Here is a 15,771-nt window from a genome sequence, read left to right on the forward strand (position 1 = left end):
CCTGGGCACTCTCCCCTGGGGACTGCAGCCCCTGCCAGGTCCTGTGCAGAAAAGCCCTGTGGCACTGGGACCTGCCAGGAGACAGAGGAATGTGTCATATGTCTCCAGGTAAGACCCATGTCAACCATTAGACCACCTCCTTCCCAGAGGGGCCCACAGCAGGAGGAGGTGAGCAAGGCCAGCTGAGGCTCCAGCTTCAGGCTTCTTAGATTGGGAAGGAGAAGGGCACGGTGACAGAGACATCGGGGAGAGAAGTCACAGTGCAAACAGCACATCTTTCCAGAGCATCTAGTTAATGAGGAGTTCAGGAAAAAAAATTGTTAAATAAGTAGGTTGATGAGTAGTTTTCTAGCAAGCCAGTAACTATTGAATGAGTAAAGAACAAAGTATGCTTGTATTTTTACGCTAAAACTTGAGACTTCAAAGCAAGTTTGAGTTCGGAGTATGGTGGCCACACCCCTCTGTCCTTGGAGGAAACTCTCTGAGGGGCGCTCTCTTGCACTGTGCAGAAGGATCCCAACCAGAAAGTCCCATATGGCCTCTGATGCTTGGGTCTCAATGGGGTTTGGGTCCCCTTTTCCCTGCCAGAAAACCCCAGAGAACTTGTCACCAGCACTGGCATCTGTGGCCTTGGGTGGCAAGACCAGGGCAGGTTTCCCAGGGCGTCCACCACTCTAGAAGCTGTTGGGGCTTTGCTGTGGGTCAGGCAGCTAGTGGGGAAGGTAAGGAACCTGGGGACCCTCTGCCTGGAGCCACCCCAAAAATGTTCACTGTGCAGACTGTTCAAGGCTTGTGGCTATCTTTTCTCAACATCAGACGTTACCCAGTTGTCTCCAAGCTCATGTTGTCAGATTCACTGTCTCCGCTGCTTCAATGCCCTGATGCCCAGCCTCTCTCTGAAGCCTTTCATTAAAAAAAAGCTCCGTTCTGAGACACATACAAAAATGAACAGATCAGTCCTAGAGAGAAGAGAGTCATTGTCCAGTTTCCTAGGTAAACCCTGCCTAGCAAAGAGCCTTCAGTAACCCCTACATACAAGGGAGGGTTTGAAGTTTACATAAATTACTTAGTATGGTGCAAATACCTTTATATAATGTAAACACACCATGTGCTTCACACGTACATAGTATGTATACACAAACAGGCCGGGTAACCACCCACTCTTCTCCTCATTGGGGTCAGCCTCTGCCCACATCCAGGGCCAAAACCTGAGGACACTGTGGGTCTCCAAAAACAGAGGATGGACAGTCCTTACTGCCAGGGGGACAGTATGAGGTATTTTCACAAAATACAGTGAATTTTTAAAAAATTTTTTAAATACAGTAAATTTTAAAAATTATTATAGTAAAAGACACAAACTGTGTCTCCCTTATAATACTCCCTCTTGTTTCCAACACACCATCCCATCATTCTGACGACTATCTGAAGCAGGTCTGGGAGTCCTCTTTCAGGAGTGTCTTTAGTGGCACAGGGGTGGCTGCCTCAATGTCCGGAACTGATTCAAACTGTTCACCTTTCATGGTCATGTGGACTTTGGAAAGAGCCAGAAGGTGCACGGTATCAGATTCTATGACCAAGGTAGATAAGGACACCCCCTAGTGTTTTTACTCCGCGGAAATCAATGCAAATGGTTTGAACTGATTCAGGACATCAAGGCAGCCACAAAAAGACACTTAGGAAGGAGGATGTCCAGAAGTGCTTCCAAAAGTGCCATAGTGATGGAATAAGCGTGCTCCAGGTAGTGGAGTATTTTGAGGGGAGTTCATGCCATGTGTCTTTTACTGTGATACTTTTTCATTTTTATTTGAATAGTCACCATATTTTTATCATACTTTGTATTTCCACTGGGCTGTTGCGGCCCCAGGGGCCATGGCCTGGGCCACTCCATGCCACTCAGTAACTCCATTCTGAGCAACTCCTTCCCAACCTGGTCAGTGAGGCAAAAACATGATACCGGTATCAGAAACCCTAACACGGCTCAGATCTTGACAGCCCAAAGTTAATAAAAGCAGGTGACATAAAATTTACCTCTTCCATTGTAAGAACAGCCTTTCTCTGATCATGTGTATTCCATTTTCTTCCCCAACAGCGTGTAGGAGCCACGATCTCAGTACACTGCTTTAACACACTTGGCTAACTAAGAAACACTCTCTTAAACGTAATAATTGCTGGTCTCAGGAATCTGACACCAGATTTCCAAGGAGTGAGAAGGGAAGGAGGCTGTAGAATCAGCGTTAATCTTGTTCAAACTCTCAGGCAGGCCCTCGCTCTGCTCTCTTATCAGTAGATACCCCTGGCGGTGGTTTTCAGTTTTTAAAAAATTATACCTAGGACAAATTGTAACACCATGGAGTATCACAGAAAGCGTTCTGTGGACTTTGGCATTGGAGATTTTTAAAATCCCAGGTGAAGTTAGGCATGGTGGTGCATGCCTGTAATTCCAGCACTCTGGGAGCCGAGACAGGAGGATCACAAGTTCAAGCCTCCCCTGGGCAACTTAGTGAGACCCTGTCTCAAAATAGAATACTAGAAAGGTTGAGGATGTAGCTCAGTGTGAAGGCCCTGGATTCAATCACAGTACTAGGGAAAAAAAAAAAGGCCCTGGATCATCATCCTCCAAGAGTCACAGATGGAAAAAAGTATTATTATTATTATTATTATTATTATTATTATTATTAAAATATTCAAGGAAATATTCACCCAATAAAGGAGTTAACAGCTGTATTTAATCCTAGAAGAAAACATTTGACAGTTACTCTCATCTTGTTCTGCCAGTATTCCATAAACTAGTTCTTGGTAAATTATTAATCAGTACTTGTTACTTCAAAATGATATCTGCTTAATGAGTAGTCAGATTCCATAGCAATGAGAGGCAGGACTGTGCTTTTCTGGCCCACTGTAAAAGCAGCAGCAGCTTCCTGCCATCCTCTGCTAACAGCGCCCAGAGAGCTTAGAGTCAGGTTTCAGTCCTGGTCCTGCTGAAAAATCACCTGGCGCCTGGGGTGCTTTTAAAAAGCACCGTGTGCTGGGCATGGTGGTGCACGCCTGTAATCCCAGCACTCAGGAGGCTGAGGCAGGAGGATCACCATGAGTTCAAGGCCAGTCTGGGCTACATAGTGAGACCCTGACTTAAAAGAACAACAGCAACAAAAGCATCATCCCTGGCCCTGTCCTGAGATATTTTGAGTCATCTGGTCTGGTGAGGGGTGCTAGTGTTGACTTTTTTAAAAAACACAATCTTTTTTAAAAAAATTTTTTAACTATTATAATAATGACAATGTATAGCCAAGATTTTAAAACACTATTCTAACCACACCTGATACCCAACCCTGAGCCATCGATTCTGTGTTGGTTTCTTTTAACCCTGGATTATAAGAAATAAACTTAAAACTTAGCCCCTTTCTATTTCACTCCCACTTTTCCTTTCCAGGTTTGGAGATCTGATTTTTGATCTGACACTCTTTCCCACTAGAGGAGACATCCGAATTTCAGTGAAATCTTTATTTCTTTAAAGCAACTTTTTAAAAAGAGGGAGGGAAAAAAGACAATGTATCCAGAGATGGACAGAGACCACCAAAAAAATCTTCAGCATTTCACAGTACTAATAAATGTCTGAAAGTTAATGGTCACCACTTTGAGCACCTCTTATCATTGTAGGGGCCAAAGGTAACTTGGGTTAAGCTCATCATGTCTCAGTAAATTTAGTGTTAAAATATCTGTGCAACTTTTTCTTTTCTGATCTATGTATTTTTAGCTCATATTTTTCTGTCTGTAGTGAATACTAGCCCCAGCCCATTTTTATTTTGAGACAGGATTTTCCTAAGTCACTAAGTTGCCCTGGGCTCAAACCTGTGATCCTCCTGCCTCAGCATCCCAGAGGGTTGAGATTACAGATATGCATCACCACATTTGTTTTATAGATTCTTGACTTAACCAAAAATCTATCAGCAGATTTTAACGGATACCTAATTAAATTTAAGATCCAAGCTATTTAAATGAGATCAACCTCTAAAATGTAGAAGAATTGAAATAGTATAGATACTAACATATTCCCTGATTTAATGATATTTATTTTAAAAGCAAATTGGGACTGACAAATACATTACTAGTGTAAATATACTCAGCCTAAATAAACTCTTCTCTCAGTTGTGTAAGAGGCTCAACCAGGAAGTTAGTATATCTAGTCCAGTCTCTCCAGAATGACTGATCCTAGGTTTTTGCGGGAGGCAGAATATCCATTGAATTAAAACATTTTATCTGTGCTTCTTGAGGAGATTTACCCCATCCTTGTCCTAGGAAGTTATGGCCAAGGTCATCATAAACAGCTGCATAGGTTGTGCACTGAATAACTTGGATAATACGTTCATGCAGAATTCTCTGTGGATGGCAAACCATTCTTATGAATGGCTTGAGTAAAGCTACCTGCTGTCACTCTCCATTCACTTTTCCTAGGAGCCCAATAAACTCTTTCTCACCTGAAGGTCCTAGGCTCTGATTCAGGCAAAAACGATGTGACTATTCCAGGTGGAGGTCTGAGGTCTCTAAGTCAGATGCCAAGGTGATTATTTGCAAGCATCTCTCCTCCTTTGGCCTCTCCCAGGGGTCGCTCTTGGTTATTTTCTCTTCTACACTAGAAATATGGCTGTTCGGGTCTTGTTCAGGCACAAACTGTGATTTTCAGTTATCTATTGTGAAGAGGGCCCCCCCCCCAGCACTCTGACCCTGCCCTGAGTCCCTGCTCGGTGATGACGGTGATGATGGGTGAGCCCTTGGTGGCTGTAGCAGAAACGGTAACAGGTGCTGAGTATCCAGAGCGCCTGGATCCCCCACCCCCACCCCAACCCCAGGTGGAACAAAGGCCAGATGTTCCCTATCGGTATCCATATCCTGACTCCTCCATCGCTTCTGACCTTCACTTAGTGTGATGATGTCTGTACCTCTGAGCCCTTGCGAGTCAGCAGCATCTGCTCAGATCCTGGTCCTTGTGCCCTTCCTCCCTTCCTGCACAAAGTCTGCCCATGCCCAAAGCCCTTCTCTCCTTGACCTGCGGTCCCTTTGTCTGAAACCGCCCAGTGTGCACTCACCACTGGACTTAGCTCAGCCCCTCTCTTGGTCCTGGAAGCAGAGGGATGGTCCCACTGCCCTTCACAAAAAGAGATGGGCAGCCAGGTCCAGAGTGGCTCTTGCAGCCAGAGGAAGAGGAGATGAGGTGCCACTGGCCCGAGCAGCTAAGGAGAAAGACCCCAGGATACAGGCCCCCTCTGCACGGCTGAAGGTTCAGACTCAGCCCCTCTAAAGTGACTCAGTGGTACTCCCAGGCTCTCTGGTCTTCAGGATGCTGGCCCTGCCTTCCCGCCTCACCTGTGAATCCAGGGCCCTGCAAAAAAAAACAACTTCTAAGGCCAAGAGTTGGTTCCTTCAGTCCTCACAGCCTTCTCAGGGTACAGATTTGTACCCTGGCCAGCCACAGGAGGACACAGCACTGCCCCCCTCCCTCACCCCCAGGACCTTGTGCTGCCTGTGGTTGGGCAAGGCATAAACTCCAAACCTCTGGAACACCTGGAAGCCACCTGGCTGGACCTCACACCTTCCCGTGGGTCAGCCAGGAACCCCGGGTTGATGTCTGACACTTCTCCCCAGAGGCCACCCCTGTCCCCTGCTCTGTACAACTGCTTGAGCACCTACATTTGCTTAATTCCCCTCGCCAAGTGCTTTCCATCTCCTATAATGACACTAATGGACAAAAGAGGACATAGCTTTCCTGAAACAGGAGAGCTGCAGCTTCACTCTGCCAATTGACCTGACCTATTGCTGCTACTGCTGCTGCTGGGAATCCTGGTGCATGCTGGGACTCCAAGTGCATGCTGGGATTTCAGCCAGTTCCTCCATGCATTTTGGGTTTGCTTGGAACAGTTCCAAACTTGGAACTGTTGGTTTCTAATCCGAGGTATGCACTCCATGAAATAAAGCCAAGGACTTAAAGAAAAGAGAGAACCGGGGATCAGGAGCTTCGTGGGACAAGATGCCTGACAAACAGGGATTTGAGGGGTATCACCCACTGCACAAACCTAAGATATCGACTACCAACAAGTGTGAAGATCCAGAAGGAAAGATGTTTGCCATCCCATCAAAGGCTTGACTTGAAGGTTTGGTTTGCTCTATGGGAGGCAAGAACTAATTGTGGAACGTATTTAGGACTCAGACGTTCTATTCCCAAAACAGGCTGAGTGGAGATCACCCGTAGGCATCCCCTGGCACAGCTCAGCAGCATACACCAAGGTGTAGCATCTTCCAGCTGCGTATCTAGATGCCCCATACACCTGTGGAGCCTGCTTGTTGCTGAATTTTATTGATCTCCTGGCAAAAGGAGCTGCATAATACCCTTTATCATGGTTCCAGGGGAAGAAACCCAGGGGAAAAAACAGCAAGAGCTTTGGAGCACAAGAGCTTTGAATCACAAATACAAAGACAGAGCATAATATACATTTCAAGGCATTCTGGATTCTCAAAAAGATGCAGAAAGACCGAACTAAAGGCACAGTTCTTGGCTATTTGAAGTAAAGGCCGATGACTTACCAGTTCAATTCCTGCTGAGAAGTTTGACTAGAAAGAACATCTTGGGTCCAGAATACATGGAACAAGGAGCCAGAGGAAGCGGCTGGCGGGAAGACTGTATCCCAGCCCACCGCTGGGGGGCAGCCACCTGCTAGACACCTGGCCAGCTTCAAATGCTTGCCATCCATTGGCCAGGATGGAGCGGATTTGGACATTTTAATTTAGAAGTCTAAAGGATCTCGTGTGAATATCCATTGCCTCATGGATCTGTGCTCTGCAGACCCTTTTCAGGTTGCTTATTGAGTCCCTGGTTCACATCTACAGGGGAAGCGGGGAAGGAAGACCTTCAGTGAAGCTTCAAGAATTTGCCTCCCAGTGTCCTTGCCTACTATCACGGTCATGGCCACTTTACACTCCGGCGTCTTAAAATACAAGAGAAAGTACCTCGGAGGAATGTCATAGTGTCCCTCTGTGAAGCCTGGCGCTGAGGCACTAAGCTTGCCAAGCAGGACGCACACATCCGAGGTCCTGGTCCTGGATCCTTGGTTCAGCATGTTTCCAGATGGTGGCAGCAGCAGTAGCAACAGTTCCCAGGAAAACCAGCCAGTCCCCTTCTGGTTCTCTGGAGCGTAGCAGGGCTGGCCACTCATAAGGAAGCCACATTGCTGTGAGGCTGGATTGACGGCAGGAGTCCTAATGGTGGCCCTTGGTTTCTTGCAGACATTGATGAGTGCCTCTCAAGCCCTTGTCTGAATGGAGCCACCTGCGTGGACACCATGGACTCTTTCACATGCTTATGCCTTCCCAGCTACGGAGGGGACCTGTGTGAGATCGGTACGGCCGTCTCGGCTTCAGCTAATGTTACTAATTGCTGCACCCTCCTCCTCCTCCCTTACCCATTTTTTTTTCCTAATAGCAGGATCTAGGCCCCAGCTGGGCACCTAGGTCCATCTGAATAGCCATTCAGGAGCCACAGCTGAGACATATGTCTGCCCCCACTGATTCCCTCTCTTTGACTGTAGTCCTTGAAAACCCTCCTCCAAGCATAGACCCCAGGAGACGCCCAGGCCGGGCTTTGGGAACCTTTAAGACACTAACCTTCTCCAGGGCTTGCAGACTTTCTGAGGCCACCAGCGAGCCTGGTGCATGTGTCAGACTAAGAGGACCCAGCTGATTTCCTACTTGTGTTTGGATAGAAGCTGTGGGTGGGAGCAATCGGTTCTCATTCCAGTGTCAGCCACAGATCTTCCCAGCGTGGTCACAGGCAGTGTCTGCCTGCTGTGTTGCTATGGGACTTGTGTGGGCCCTCCTCATGTGGGCACCATCGTGCCACCCTCACCAAGTTGCCTTCCTGGTTGGTCTGCTAAGAGTACTCATGTCACCAGCATGCTCAAGTCATGCATGAACAGGGACTATTGCATGTCACCTTCTCTTCATGTCATGACACCTGTCATGTCGACGCCATGCGTGCCTTTCTTCCTCTCTTCCTTCCTTGTACAGGGCAAAGGTCCAGGGAGAGAGAACACAGTGTCACTGCAAGGAACAGGCCTAGCGCCCTGGTGCTGAATCCTAGGGACTTCCCAGCTCAGGAGAGGGCAGATAGGGCTTTGAGGTGCTGGGAGCCATGGCCCATACAGAACAGAAAGTTCAGAAAGCAGAGGCTCGAAGCCTTGTTCAGTGAACTCTCAATGCCAGAAATGCCAGAAACCCAGAAAGCAGCTGGGAATTCTCCCTCCGGGGTCAAGCAGTGTGAGACTATAGTGCAAATGGCACGTTCCCGGAGGCCCTGCCAAGATGGAGAAGCTTAAGGCTTCTGGAAGAAGAGACTTGGGCACCCCCTGGCCTTGCAGCCTTCCACCCTCTGTCTTTACCCCAAGATCTTAAGAAATTAGTGCATGGGTCTCAGCTGGGCTGGGAGACGGGAGCTGTATAGGTTTCTCCCCAGGATACCAAAACAGCGGCCAAAGGGGATAAGAGTCTGCAGTGTCCACACAGAACAGCCCTGGGGCTCCTGCCTGGGAGACAGGGGCTCTGCACCCTGATGGAGCAGAGAGACACTACTGGAGCCCCAAGCTGGCCCTGGCCTGGGCACCTGTGAAGCAGGATCGCATCCTGTCCCCACTCTACAGTGCCCATGCCTTAGCCCTAGCCTCACTGATCCTTCCAACATCCCCAGAGCTTGTCCCCAGAGCTCACTCCTGCATGGCCCTGTCCAGCCACCCACAGCAGCCCCACCACTCGCTCTGCCTGCCCAGCTCACCCGTCCGCCACTGAGGCGGCCCGGAAACCAACACCCCTCCACACCTGGGCAGTCTAGCACAGCAGTGTGTCTGTCCTCATGGTGCTGAGCTACCTCAGAGATCTCCCCACCTCTTCCCAGCTCTTGCAACCCCCTGAAGGAGGGCACTGGTAGCGAGAGGACCCTACAGCTCTCCGACCCCCAAGCTGTTCCACCAGCTTCTCCTCAGGCTCCTGGCCTCTGCTTCCTCTCTTCCCATCCCAGATGTCTGTGCCACGCTGGCCAGGCATCCACTACATGGCCTATGGCTCCTGTGTGTCAGGCCCGGGGCCTTCCTCCCTGAGACTCCCAAACACTGGTGGCCCCTATGGGAGGGGACCACACATCCTCGAACGTCCATGGCTCTACACTGAGCCCAGGGCCCTGCACACCGAGGTGCCAGGGGAAGCAGGGAGGGAGGGCTTGTGTTCCCTCTGTTCTGTGCTGCCCTGGCAGATGTCTAATACTTGCCTCTCACAGAAGAAAAGGGCCCTGATTGGCAGCATCTGCTAGTCCCTGGGGGAAAAATAAATACTCCCATCAGGGCCAATTTAAAACTACGAGTGTGGTGTCGCCAGATCTTAGACTGCTCTGAGCCCTCTGAATTAGTCCCATTCCCAGAAAGGAAACCCTCTACCAAGTTAGACACTCTCCCTTCTCCCCATCTCCCACCAAAATATGAAATAACAACTGTGTGCCCTCTAAGAAGTAGGCACAATGTGCCCAGCCAGGGCCACCTCTGATCTGTGGCTCTAGAGCTCTGAGTCTTCTTTGAACTCTGGGTCCTCACCCAAGGTTCTGCGGGAAGGAGGCTGCCAGCTCTAGTTCATGCCAGCCCTGCCCCTCCTGCCACTGCCCCCCACCCCAGATCCTGTCTCTGGAGCCCCTCAGAGCCTGTGTACCACACGTACCTTAAATCCTGTAATCCCACCTTCCCACCTCTCTTGAGCTGGCCTGCTGACTCTGCTGCCCTCCAGAGCAGGCATCTGCAGGAGGAGAGCTTGAGATGTGGGGGTCACATCTCAAGGCCCCTGCCTGGCAAGCGTGAGGTCCTGAGTTCGATTCCTGGTAACCAAAAAAGAAAGAAAGAAATGTTGGCTGAGACATGGGGGTCAAAGAGAGGGAGGGCCAGTACCACATCAGGGAGGGAAATGGTCCCCAGCACTTCCCAGAGGTGGGGCGTGCTCAGAGTACCCTAGGGGCCAGGTCTCATGGCTGCCAACGTGTACCTGGCTCCAAGGCATGGCATCTCAGGTGGGATGAATATAGGCCATAAGATTGGCTGCATCATATGCCCAGCTGGCCTCAGAGCCCTCTTCAAGGCCTTCGCCTGTGTTGCAGACCAGGAGGTATGCGAGGAGGGCTGGACCAAATTCCAAGGCCACTGCTACCGCCACTTCCCTGACCAGGAGACCTGGGTGGATGCCGAGAGGCGGTGTCGGGAGCACCAGTCACATCTCAGCAGCATCATCACCCCTGAGGAGCAGGAGTTCGTCAACAGTAAGTGTGGAGAACCTCCGGAGACTGGGGCCCCTGATTGTCAGATGGTAGCAGATGGGACTGGCAGTGTAGCTCAGTGGTAGAGCACTTGCCCAGCATGCATGAGGCCCTGGGTTCCTCCCCAGCACTGCTAAACCAATAAAAGAAAACTTGGCACACTGGGTCCAGGGAGACCACAGGGGCGGGGGCTGGGAGGCCTGAGTTCCCCGAAAGAACATAGAGGTCTTTGGGGTCACTGGCTTTGGCCATACCCAGGACAGCCCTCTGGCGGATAAGAGCAGTCCCAGGAAAAACCTTGTGGTTGTCACCAGTTCATGCCAGCCTGGGGCAAGGGGGTCCAAAGTACACACACACACATGTGCTGAGACCCTTCCACTTCCTCCTCCACCCTCTCCTTCTTCATGAGTTGTAGTCCTCAGACATCCCCAGGTGTCCAACCTCAGGTCACAACCCACCTTTCCTCTCCAGGAAATGCCCAGGACTACCAGTGGGTTGGCCTGAATGACAGGACCATCGAAGGAGACTTCCGCTGGTCAGATGGACACCCCTTGGTGAGTTGTATCAGGTGCACCAGCCACAGAGCAGAGGGAGGTGGGAAAAAAAAGAGAGAGAGAGAGGGAGAGAGACCTCCAAACATGCAGACACTGCCTGAGCAGCCACTGGAGCAGTGTGGCTCCTACCCCTCTGCTTCTGGGGAGCAGCACCAGGCTGGGCAGGTTGAGCAGCGGCACGAGGCCAGGGAGAAAGCCAGGAGGGCGATGAATGACTGACAGCAAGCCACCAAGAGGGTCCAGAGACGCATGAGAGGTTCCTTGCCATGAAGAACTCATGTCTACATGAGACAGACAGAAACACACATGCCCAGTGGGCAGCATGAGCATCAGTGCTGCCCAGCAGTGAAGGGCTGTCAGGGACCAACCCCTTGGGGTCTGGGCTCCTGCAAAGGGCTGGGGCCAACTGTGTAAGCAGCCCCTGGGCCCACAGCTTCCATGGCCGTAGCACAACCCTGGCCACAAACCTATCAGCCTCACTACTGCCAGACGAGCCAGAGGTTGGGCTGAAAGAGAAGGCAGACAGGAGAGGCTGGCTGGGGAAGGGCATGGGGGACAGGTCGCCTTGTTGCTCCCACCCACCCCTCACCCCTTCCCACTCCTGCCCACAGCAATTTGAGAAGTGGCGTCCCAACCAGCCCGACAACTTCTTCACCACGGGTGAGGACTGCGTGGTGATGATCTGGCACGAGAAGGGCGAGTGGAACGATGTCCCCTGCAATTACCACCTGCCGTTCACATGTAAAAAGGGCACAGGTAAGGAGGGCAGAGGTCTGAGTGGGGAACCAAGACTCCAAGGGCCTCTTCCTAGGTGACCGGGGGCAGTCCCCTGGCCTCCCAGCGACTGGGCTCTGTGAGGACATGCCCTCCCAGCACTGGGGATGGAGCACGGGTCCTGAGACCCGGAGCTATATCCCCACCCTTTGTTTCATGCTTTACTTTGAGACAGGGTCTGGCTCAGTTACTAAGTTGCTCAGGCTGGGCTCACATTTACACTTTTCCTGCCTCAGCTTCCCAGGAGGCTGGAATTGCAGGCGTGCCAGGTTTATGGGGCCATCTTTACAAAGCAGATGGGATGAGAAGTGTGACCTGGTGGCCTCTTCCAGAACAAGCAACCCAGGGCCAATGGCAAGGGCCAGCTCACTCCTAGGGACCATTCACAAGAACTGCAAGCAGTGAAGATTCCAGGCTAGAGGACAGGATCTCCGCACACATGCACACCACATATCACCCTAGAGGCCAGCTGGGCCAGCAGCCGCCTCTCTCTGGGGATCCCTTTGTCCATCAGTCACGGAATCAGAATTGTCAGGCTGTAGGTCTGCAGACAGGGATAACTGATGGGACATGCCCACCTCCTACTCTGTCTCCAGACCTCTTTCCTTGGTCCTGGGTGTTTTCATAAGGAAACTACTGCCTGGCTCTCCCCTCTCTCTCCACCTTTCTTCCTTTTATCTGGTACCCCGCTGCCAGGCCACATCAGAGACCAACTCAGACTTCAGACCCCAGGGCCCCGGATTCTTGCAGGGAATCAGGGCTCGCCGCTGGGGGGCGCTCAATGCCCTTCCCGCAGCACCCCGGGGCACAGACCACAGGGTCATCGCAGAAGCCCCAGAGGCCCCTTCTAAAAGGGTGTTTGCTCCTTAGTGGCCTGCAAAGACCCCCCTATGGTGGAGCACGCCAGGACCCTGGGGCACAGGAAGGACCGGTATGAGATCAACTCCCTGGTGCGGTACCAGTGCACGGAGGGCTTTGTCCAGCGCCACATCCCCACCATCCGGTGCCAGCCCAGCGGGCACTGGGAGGAGCCTCGAATCACCTGCACAGACCGTGAGCACACCCACCCCCCTGGCCGGGCAGTGTCCCTCCCGCTCCCCAGAGCACAGCCCTGACCTGCTACTCCCTGAGGATCCTTGCAGTCCCTGGGATTAAGCCAGGACAGGACGGAGGTCACAGATCACTGGCCTCTGCCCCAGGAGGGAGGATGAAAGAGCACAAGGGTGGGTCTGCTTCCCTTTCCACCCTCGGGCTCTGGTGAAGCTCCAGGCTTTCCAGGGAGGGGCGCCAGTGGAAGGGGACAGACTGGGGGTGCCAGGGCTTGGCCCCACCTTCCCAGCTCACCGGCCTTTCCCGTGCCCTTGTGCTCCAGCCACTACCTACAAGCGCCGACTACAGAAGCGGAGCTCCCGGCAGAGCCGCCAGCACTTGGGCCACTGAGAGGAGCTTCAGGGACCACCCAGGACGCTGAGCCCAGGAGCCCACCAGGCGGACCAGACTGCGCATCCCCCCACCCGATGGTGTCCTCTTCTTGTTGCTTTTTATCATTTAAGGAATCCCATTAAAGAAGGAAAAAATAAACCCCACATTGTGTGTGCACCCACCAGCCCCCAAATCACCAAAACCACATCTAATTTGTCCCCCGAATGCCAAAGCAAAGCGAGCTCATCGCACCCTCGGACTGAGTTTAGAGACATTTCTTCAGTTTCCCATCGTGCCTTTCCAGGGACCAGCGCAGGGACAGGGGGAGAAGGGAAGGGGTTAAGTTAAATAAAGAAGATTATTTTTTGTTTCCTGATTGTATCCAAGAGCAGTGCAATGGTTGGTTATTTCACCTCCAGGGAGAGCTAAGGTGGAGGGAGGGGGTGGCAAGGAGCTGGAAGGGGCAGAGGCCTGAGGCCAGGACTCAGACCCTATGACCACAGCTGAATGTAAGGGACACAGAGAGCCAGGAGGGTCACATCATCTGTGACAACAGAAGCCCCGGGAGCCAGCAAGGAGAGAGCCACACCGGAAGGACCTTCTGCAACATTGGGGTCACCTCCCTCCAAGGGTCCCCCTTCCAGTGTCCTCTCACCCAGTCAGCCACCCTAGCAGGTGTCATCTCTCTGCAGGGCTGGGTGGGGACACATCCTTCCCAGGGGTGCTGCCCCCCCCTCCCCCACCCTCGGGACGGTGCAGGCACCAGGGTTCCGTGCACCTATTTATATTTTTGAAAACTAAAGATTATGATAATTATAATAATAAAGACATTGGAAGAGATCTATTTCCTTTCTTTTCCCTTTTTTCAGTTTGAGGAGTGGGCAGACCACAATCTGAGGCCTACAAAAGGTGCTCTCTGGAAACATGGCCATGGGGACACATTTTGATCACCTCACATGAGCATGACTCCTGTCTGTTCAGAGTCCAAGACGGCTTCATCTGCTCATCTTTGCAAGAGTGACAGTGTGTTGGATGGGTTATCTGCAAACGTGTGTGTGTGTGTGTGTGTGTGTGTGTGTGTGTGTGTGTGTAATATATGATGTGTTCAAGTGTGCCAAGTGTGCCTGTCACATGCATGATGCAGGTCAGTCCTCGGTGCTGTGTGGATTTGCAAAGGAGTAACTCCAGGGCGACCTTGGCGGCTGTGTCTCATTTTATTCTTTGATGGCACACTGTTCACTGCCATGAGAAGAGTAGCTTGGTAACCTGAGTCCAAAAGCAGAGCAGAACACCAGGATTTGAAAGAAGTGCAAAAGTAAACCACAGACAGTGCAGAACAGTGGGTCTTGCTTTCAATCTCAAGGGCACACTGCTATCGGCTGGAGCAGACAGCTGCAGCGTCCTGCCCTGCCTGGGACATCCGTGAAACCAGTCTTGGGTGTTTGTGGACCGTCCCCAAACCTGAGAGCTCAGCGGCAGCATGCAGACCAGGGAGTGGCTTCTCCCAGGGCCACTCTCAGGGTGCTTCCCTCATCATGGGTGCTCTGTACGCCTGCCAGGTGTTGCCAGAGCCTGCTGGCGCTGGTCTGTGCGAGCTCGTTTCTTCTCAGGTGCAGCTGTGCATATGACTGCGTACTGGCTGGTGTGACCAGTTACAGCTGTGGAAGGATCCCAGTGGGCAAAGGAAGGAAGACCCCAACCAAATAGAAAGGGCTCAGTAATTATGTGATTCATGTGTATGTTAAACTGATTTACAAGTGTTTCTTTAAAATACCACAAATCAAAAACAGAGCCAACCATGGTGTTGCATGCCTGTAATCCCAGCACTCTGCAAGGCTGAGGAAGGGCATTGCAAGTATTGACATACTGTGTCAAAATATTAAAAAAAGTTTAAGATTAAAAAGAAGACTGGGGATTGGGGATTTAACTCAGCAGCACAAGCACCTGCCTGGTGAGCATGAGGTTGTGAGTTCAATCCCCAGTACCCAAAACAAAAAAAAAAAAAAAAAAAAAACAAGAAGGCTGGGGGTGTAGCTCAGTGCAAAGCCCTGACTTCAAGCCCTAATCTCTTTCTTTCTCTCTCTCTCTCTCTCTCTCTCTCTCTCTCTCTCTCACTCACTCACTTTTATGGAGGGTTTGGAGTATAGCTGACCGTTGGAATGATTTCCTGGGTTTGATTTCAAGCACTACAAAGGAGAAACAGGAAAAAAAACAGAAAATATATTTTCAGTTTTGGGTTTTTTGCAGTAATGAAGATTAAACCTAGAGGTACTCTACACAGAGATATAGCCCAACCCTTTTAATTTTTAATGTTAATTTTCAGACAGAGTCTCCCAAGATTGCCCAAGCCAATTCACTATCCTCCGGCTTCAGCCTCCTCCAGTGCTGGGAATACAGGTGTGCATCACGTCCTGGGAGGAAAATGCATTTAACCCACCTTCCCACCAAGGACCAGCGCTTAGACAGTGCGCTGGAGAACACCCCCTGTTCCTGCTGGGAGCTACGATGGTCACTGAGTCCAGCACTTCGAGAGGACTGGTCTAGTCCAGAGACAGGATCAAAATTACAAATTCCAGGCAGGATTTCTGCTGGATGTTCATCGCATTCATGCCATCTGCTACAGTTTGGATCCTGAATGCTGCCAGAAAGCCCCTATGTTACAGCTTGGCCCCCACAGTAACGCTATTCCAA

General features: G+C 51.2%; 1 protein-coding gene across 3 annotated transcripts in view; it reads left to right on the forward strand.

Annotated features, from left to right (window-relative positions):
* The window catches only part of Acan (aggrecan), a 61,676-nt gene extending 47,756 nt beyond the window's left edge, over window positions 1-13,920 (forward strand). The window contains exons 13-20 of one of the 3 annotated variants that reach the window (XM_063250027.1): window positions 29-108; window positions 5,567-5,597; window positions 7,276-7,389; window positions 10,175-10,333; window positions 10,802-10,884; window positions 11,496-11,640; window positions 12,529-12,711; window positions 13,031-13,920. In XM_063250027.1, coding sequence (XP_063106097.1) covers window positions 29-108; window positions 5,567-5,597; window positions 7,276-7,389; window positions 10,175-10,333; window positions 10,802-10,884; window positions 11,496-11,640; window positions 12,529-12,711; window positions 13,031-13,098 — 863 coding nt within the window. In that variant the 3' untranslated portion in view covers window positions 13,099-13,920. The remainder of the gene's footprint in view (window positions 1-28; window positions 109-5,566; window positions 5,598-7,275; window positions 7,390-10,174; window positions 10,334-10,801; window positions 10,885-11,495; window positions 11,641-12,528; window positions 12,712-13,030) is intronic. The other 2 variants (XM_013158932.3, XM_013158933.3) reach the window with 2 other exon arrangements.
* Window positions 13,921-15,771: the final 1,851 nt, after the last annotated feature.

Source organism: Cavia porcellus, unplaced genomic scaffold (genome assembly GCF_034190915.1).
Source record: "Cavia porcellus strain 051 isolate PalLab524CR breed Dunkin Hartley unplaced genomic scaffold, mCavPor4.1 scaffold_6, whole genome shotgun sequence".
Classification (NCBI taxonomy): domain Eukaryota; kingdom Metazoa; phylum Chordata; class Mammalia; order Rodentia; family Caviidae; genus Cavia; species Cavia porcellus.